This window comes from Lolium rigidum, chromosome 7, assembly GCF_022539505.1.
Source record: "Lolium rigidum isolate FL_2022 chromosome 7, APGP_CSIRO_Lrig_0.1, whole genome shotgun sequence".
Lineage (NCBI taxonomy): Eukaryota > Viridiplantae > Streptophyta > Magnoliopsida > Poales > Poaceae > Lolium > Lolium rigidum.
In genome coordinates this window covers 174,312,211-174,319,980 of record NC_061514.1, presented here as the reverse complement: position 1 = coordinate 174,319,980, position 7,770 = coordinate 174,312,211, and the positions used below count along the sequence as shown (strand labels likewise).

At 47.0% G+C, this 7,770-nt stretch overlaps 1 protein-coding gene across 1 annotated transcript; it reads left to right on the top strand.

The window, feature by feature from the left end:
* The first annotated feature begins 204 nt into the window (after positions 1 to 204).
* Positions 205 to 5,260, top strand: LOC124675367 (sugar transport protein MST3). Its single transcript, XM_047211439.1, has 3 exons — positions 205 to 476; positions 571 to 893; positions 4,006 to 5,260. The coding sequence occupies exons 1-3, from the start codon at positions 347 to 349 to the stop codon at positions 5,095 to 5,097; spliced, it is 1,545 nt and encodes a 514-aa protein (XP_047067395.1). The 5' UTR covers positions 205 to 346; the 3' UTR covers positions 5,098 to 5,260.
* The last annotated feature ends 2,510 nt before the right edge of the window (positions 5,261 to 7,770 follow it).

Below are 7,770 nucleotides of genomic sequence, written 5' to 3'. Positions count from 1 at the left end.
CAAAACCATAGCAATCAACTTGACAGCCGCACAACGGCCGGCCAGCCGGATTAAGATAAACCCTCCAACGCAGCATTCAGACATATTTGGGATAAATTTGACCACCACCTCGGCAGTTGACCTGCTTGCTTGCAAACCACACGCACAGCGCAAACTAGCTGTTGGCTATTACTCAAAGAAACGCAGCTGCCTGCCTGCCTCTGTTAGTCCGTTCTGGTTCTATGTCTTCTATATAAGCAGCTTCACCACCCCATCTCCTCTCAGGCTCTCACCACATTCGTGTACCAAACGTTCAGTAGCTTATTTTGGGTGCACATACATCTTGTAGTACTTCTCTGAGTCGACCATGGCCGGCGGCGCCGTCGTGAGCACCGGCGGGAAGGACTACCCCGGCAGGCTCACCCTCTTCGTCTTCTTCACCTGCGTCGTCGCCGCCACCGGCGGTCTCATCTTCGGATATGACATCGGTATCTCGGGTACGTCCATCTCCCATATGGTTAAGTAGTCCATGTATAATCTTTACTTATCTTCAAGCAAATTACTGACATCGTTACTGTAAACCATGATCAGGCGGTGTTACGTCCATGAACCCTTTCCTGGAGAAGTTCTTCCCGGAGGTGTACCGGAAGAAGCAGGGCGCGAGCTCGGCCAACCAGTACTGCAAGTACGACAACCAGCTGCTCCAGACCTTCACCTCCTCCCTCTACCTCGCCGCGCTCGTCTCCTCCTTCTTCGCCGCCACCGTCACCCGCGTCGTGGGCCGCAAGTGGTCCATGTTCGCCGGAGGTTTCACCTTCCTCGTCGGCGCCGCGCTCAACGGCGCAGCCCAGGACATGGCCATGCTCATCATCGGCCGTATCCTCCTCGGCGTCGGCGTCGGCTTCGCCAATCAGGTAATTAGTTATGCCATTAGTAAACTGATTGCTATGCGTAGATGCCACTCTGTCGACCTGTCTCGTTTGGTTTGACAACCAAGCACCCACGATCACGATAGCTGCAAGTAAATTTACATGTGCTAGCAAAATGAAACGAACGAAAATAAGTAAATTTAAAGCTATCAAACGTCGAGCCATCCAATGGGACAGAGGAATACTGATTAACTAATATCGACAAATATTATATTGTTAGCAGAGCGATTTCGTCAATGATGATGCGTGTCCAAATATATCCCATCATTGCTATCAACATCAACGGCTGAGTTTTCAAAAGAGATGACGAGGTTCAGACTGAAAATAAGGATTAACATGATATTCTTTAGGCGCATGAACAAATACCATGTCTCTATCTAGAAAATTTGTATGAGCAGCAACTACCAACTAGCATATATATGCATATGCATGTGCCAAGTCCAAGCTGGTAGGCTAGTTTATTTGGCAGATGATATTATATAGTACTACTATTAGCTCCCCCGAAGTCCAAGCTGTACGTCCATAGACGATGCTTACTTCCCAGCTGAGGTTGACTGCCTTGTTGTTTTGCTTATCCCAGCAGCAGCAGACTACTTGTCTCCATGGACACTTCTTCTCATGTTCCTGATCGTCTCACTAGTCACTATTAGCTACTAGCTGCGATGTGGAGTTCTGGACTCAATTGTACTATCATTAACTCACTCAATTTAGAACCCAGAATACTGTCGGTGCTCGAAATAAGGGGACACCATATTAAATCTTGAACTGAATGAATAGGCGGCAAGGATGGGCTGTCGAAAGCACTATTCATTTTAGCAGCAGCTGGTGCACTGGTTCAGTTGATCAATTCATTGGGCCGGCCGGCAAGCTGTAGATCGATCATAGTGTTGCAAGTACTCCATCCGAAGTTCACGTGCAAAAGGGCTTTCCTTTTTTCGTAGATCTATCGTAGAGAAACTGTTCAAGCATGTGAAACTAATTAAACCTAGCGCCTAGCTAAAAAGGCATAATCCCGGGCATGAGTTTTTTTTTTTAGCAAACCCCCACAACCTGAATGCACATCACGGGCTGTCATGCGATTATTTCACAGCTAGGCCTGCATGCACATCACATAATGCCTCCAGCAATGTCGATATGAGTACTCACACGGGCTGAGTGAAGGAAAAGACGAAGAATATAGTTTACCAAGTAGGAGCCCACGGCAAGAGATTCGTGGATGCATGTCCGTATCTTAACTTTTTTCAGCTAGCTCACGCAAGTTGGATTTCCACATGCGCCATTGCTTTCTTTGAGTCCTCCAACGACTTTGACTCCGCTAGATCAATGGCATCGCTTTCAGAGCAAGTCATGTGCTGACGAAGCAAGCAAGAAAGCAACGCATATATAGCAAGTAATATAGGGGAGTGATATTTTGGCTCCTGGGTTTATATGGTCCCTTTATTTTGAAATACACCTTTGATACATTTTAAAATGTTAAAACATTTGAAACAATAAATTTAAGTGTACATCTTCACATGCTACGAGCGCATAAAGTCTTTCCATGAAAAATCGGCATATCGTTTGGGTTGTGTAAAAAAGACAAAATTTAATGCTAAAAATAAGTTTTTTTTGTGAGAAATGTTTTGTCATTTTACACCGACCATAAAAAATACTGATTTTCCACGAAACTATACGAACACACATACATTATCGAGATTTACATGCGATTCTTTTATTGAAATATTTTAGCAAATAGAAATATGTTTTTTTGGGTGAAGGAAGGGTATTCACCCGAGTGCCAAATTGGATTTCCGGTAATATAAGAGTAGTATACAGAAATGCCAAGAGAGCGGAACCTGAAAAATCAAAAGAAAGAAACTAGCATCTGCCGGGTCGACCTGGAACGTTGTTGCACGATGATAGTGGGCCTTTTTGCTGGGTCGCTGCGGCAGGAGGAGCTTTTCTAAAATAAGTCTCACAACTTTGTTTAGATACATACATATCTATATGTATTTTGTTGTGAAAATATATTTATATCTATAAAAAAAATGGCAACACTTATTAACCTCTGTTATAAAATAAGTGTAAAAAGGGTCACCCATCGCCAGATGAAAGGTGGGGGCCTTTGTGCTCTCCCTGGTGAACACTCAAAAAAAAGTGTCACAATTTTACTTAGATACAAATATATCTATATGCATTTTACAGTGTAAATATATCTATCTAGAAAAAAAAGTTGTGACTCTTGTTTTAGAACGGAGAAAATAGTAGTGCATAATTGGAGGTCTCATCGATGCATGTCTATTAGTAGCAAGCATATCACGATCGTGAGTAGCACTGCATCACGGCCATAGCCTGGATGGAGTATTAGTAGCAAGCATATCACGAGTACTTATTAGCCTATTAGCTAGCATCTCACGTCAGTACACACTTTTTGCAAGACACGAGAGAGGAACTATTTTGGAGACATGCCATAGAGGACGCGAGGCAAACGCTAGCAATAATTTCACCGCATGAGAGAGAGACGGCCCACAACTTTGTTTCATTTCCAAATGCCACAAGTCTTTATACTCTTTTGTTGTCTAAACACGAGCAAAATGCTAGTACAATACTCTCTAGATGTATGCCGGAGTAAGTTTTCTCCAATGTTGCAAACATGATTCTGTAATGTTCAATGAGCTGGACACAAATGTAGAATCTCACGCGTCAAACCAAAGTCAGAACAGCTGCTTATTTTACACAAATAGTCTTTGTCGGAAGAAACTATCTTCCTTTCTAATCGTCGAAGAAACTGCAACCATGATTCTGTAATGTCGAATGAGCTGGACATAAATGTTAGTTGCGCAGGATCAGCCAACTGATGCCTAGCCCTAAAAAAAAAACCAACTGATGCCTAGCTCACGCAAAATCAAAACAGGTGCTTATTTTACACAAATATAATCTTTGACGGAAGAAAATATCTCCTTTTGTGATCGCTGAAGAAACTGCAACTTAATTTACAAAGACCAAGTAGTAAAATACACTTGGCTGTTTTCCTGGCCACATAGTGAAAGCTCACGTTTCAAATTTGAATGTGATTTCGGTACTGACGAGCTCGTATGGATGTTCTTTTCTGATGCAGTCTGTGCCGGTGTACCTGTCGGAGATGGCGCCGGCGCGGCTCCGGGGCATGCTCAACATCGGGTTCCAGCTCATGATCACCATCGGCATCCTGGCGGCGGCGCTGATCAACTACGGCACCAACAAGATCAAGGCCGGGTACGGGTGGCGCATCAGCCTCGCCCTGGCGGCCGTCCCCGCGGGGATCATCACTATCGGCTCCCTCTTCCTCCCCGACACCCCCAACTCCCTCATCGAGCGTGGCCACCCTGAGGCGGCGCGCCGCATGCTCAACCGCATCCGCGGCAGCGACGTGGACGTCAGCGAGGAGTACGCCGACCTGGTGGTGGCCAGCGAGGAGTCCAAGCTGGTGCAGCACCCGTGGCGCAACATCCTCGACCGCAAGTACCGCCCGCAGCTCACCATGGCGATCATGATCCCCTTCTTCCAGCAGCTCACCGGGATCAACGTCATCATGTTCTACGCCCCCGTCCTGTTCGAGACTCTGGGGTTCAAGGGCGACGCGTCGCTCATGTCCGCCGTCATCACGGGGCTCGTCAACGTCTTCGCCACCCTCGTGTCGGTGTTCACCGTCGACAGGCTGGGCCGCAGGAAGCTGTTCCTGCAGGGCGGCTCGCAGATGCTGGTGAGCCAGCTGGTGGTGGGCACCCTCATCGCCGTCAAGTTCGGGACCAGCGGCGTCGGGGACATGCCCAAGGGCTACGCGGCGGCGGTGGTGCTCTTCATCTGCCTCTACGTCGCCGGCTTCGCCTGGTCCTGGGGGCCCCTCGGCTGGCTGGTGCCCAGCGAGATCTTCCCGCTGGAGATCAGGCCGGCGGGGCAGAGCATCAACGTCTCCGTCAACATGCTCTTCACCTTCATCATCGCGCAGGCCTTCCTCACCATGCTCTGCCACCTCAAGTTCGGACTCTTCTACTTCTTCGCCGGATGGGTCGTCATCATGACCGTCTTCATCGCCCTCTTCCTGCCGGAGACTAAGGGGGTGCCCATCGAGGAGATGGTGCTCGTCTGGAAGGGACACTGGTTCTGGAACAGATTCATTGGAGACCACGACGTCCACGTCGGCGCCACCAATGGCAAGGCCACCGCATAGACTGCATTCTCACCGTCGTGTACATTAATTTCTTTTCCCTCGCTGCTCTGTTTGTCTCCAACAGTAGATGCCTAGGTGGTCGATTGTGTGTTTGTGTTTCGCCGATTCTTGCACTAATTAAGATGTAATCAATGGCTATTATATTATTATTATCACACCTGCCTATCTGGATCAAGAAGAATCAAATGCCTAATTCTGTACACAAGCCTTGCCAAGACAGTGATGCAAAAGGATTCCCGAACCTGAATTTAAGTAGACAGTATGAAACAACCCAAGCCTTGCAAGACAGCTAAGGGGAAGTGCACATTCATAAAACTACTTTAGGCACAAGTGTATTATCACAGGCGATAATCCCCACAAGGCCACAAGTATGTGACCAAATCAGGCATTGGAAGATCGTGTTAAGCTTCATGCACTAGCCACTTGAACCAAAAGTCCGAACTTATGGAAAGAGCTAGGCAATCTACTTTATACACGTCAACACCCCCCTCTCACGTGTGACGGGAAGACGAGAAGACAAGTCAACACGTGTAGAGAGGCAAAGAGGCAGCGGAAGGCCGGATACACACGGTAGGAAAGAGGCAGCGGGGATTTTTTTTAGAATAAATTGTGAAAGCCAGGATTTGAACTCGAGACCTGGGGCTCTGATACCATGTTAAGCTTCATGCACTAGCCACATGAAGCAAAAGTCCGAATTGATGGAAAGGGAAAGGCAATCTACTTGTACACGTCAACATGTTAAGCTTCATGCACTAGCCACTTGAACCAAAAGTCTGAACTGATGGAAAGGGAAATGCAATCTACTTGTACATGTCAACACCCCCTCTCACGTGTGACGGGGAGACGAGAAGACAAGTCAACACGTAGGCAAAGAGGCAGCGCCGGGACCACACGCCACACGGCAAGAGGCTGCGGGGGAATTTAAAATAAATTGTGAAAGCCAGGATTTGAACTCGAGACCTGGGGCTCTGATACCATGTTAAGCTTCCTGCACTAGCCACTTGAACCAAAAGTCCGAACAAATGGAAAGGGCTAGGCAATCTACTTGTACACGTCAACACCCCCTCTCACGTGTGACGGGGAGACGAGAAGACAAGTCAACACGTGTAGAGAGGCAAAGAGGCAGCGAGGAAGGCCGGAACCATACGGCAGGAGAGGCAAAGAGGCAGCAGAAGGCCGGGACCACACGGCAGGAGGCTGCGGGGAGAGGAGATAATTTTTAGAATAAATTAGGAAAGCCAGGATTTAAACTCGAGACCTGGGGCTCTGATACCATGTTAAGCTTCATGCACTAGCCACTTGAACCAAAAGTCCGAACTGATGGAAAGGGCTAGGCAATCTACTTTATACACGTCAACACCCCCTCTCACGTGTGACGGGGAGACGAGGAGGCTATGGGGATTTTTTTAGAATAAATTGTGAAAGCTAGGATTTGAACTCGAGACCTGGAGCTCTGATACCATGTTAAGCTTCATGCACTAGCCACTTGAACCAAAAGTCCGAACTGATGGAAAGGGCTAGGCAATCTATTTTATACACGTCAACAGATCGATCGTTTCCAGTGTATGTGAGAGATTAGAGAGTTTAACTTTTTTTTTCACTCGAGTTAGTAAGAGGGCCAACGGGGCAGCTCATTCTTATTTGAGAGGACGCTCATATGCACGCGCATACACTCACCCCTATAAACGCACACACGCACACCCTACCTCTATGAGCACCTTCGGAAGACTGAGCCGATGGATTGGATCTTGAAATTGACGAAGCCACCACAGGTGTCTCGCAGTCGAAGGAATATCGCCTCCAACTGAATGAATATCTCGCCTTTATGAGACACAAAGATATCAAACTTGGAGTTTAAACTCTGTGGGCTGGGGGTACAACTACCCTCCTAACCACCCAACCTCAGGTTAGTTCTCGGGGCAGCTCATTCTTGTGCGCATACTATGTGTATTGACTACACTCCAGCACTAATAGGAGTGTAGTATCCTGCTTATGCATTTTAAATACCGTTTTTAATCAATAGAACTACTGTTCTTAAAAAAATCCTCCAGAGTATCAGGGCTTCCGGTCCTCAGGATCGACAGCCTAACACGTAATACAAGAATATATGTGGTCCACAGCGGTTCGTGCTTCTCCACCTTTTCCTTGCTCCTTGTCTCTCTCCTCCACGTATAGCTTTTTTTAAAAAACTCTCCATGTATAGTTTAAAAAGCCGGATTGGTTCGATGCTTCGACCAGAGAAAACCTGAACCGACGATCTCACCAGTTTTAAAGAGGCAATGATCCAAACGGCAAAAAAAACGGGAAAAAAAATGCCGCAAGTGGAGTTAAACTCGTGACCTTGGACTCACAACGTTTTATGATTATATATTGAAATATACTTTGTATATACCTTTCATGGTAATTTTTTCCGAAATTTGCTTACATTTTAATTAAAATAATGATTTTTTGTCACCGTCGAACTGGATGAATCGGTGGTTGAACCAGTGAACCATAGCCTCGCCGGTTCACTCACTGATCCGGTTTTTTAAACTATGCCTCCACGAACAACACCCACTAATGCAGCCCAGATCTCCCCACAGCTGCCGGAAGCACCCCCGCCCCGCCTTCCACTCATTGCAGCACCACCGCGCCGTCGAGAGAAGGTCCGGCAGCTGATTAATCAATAAAGCT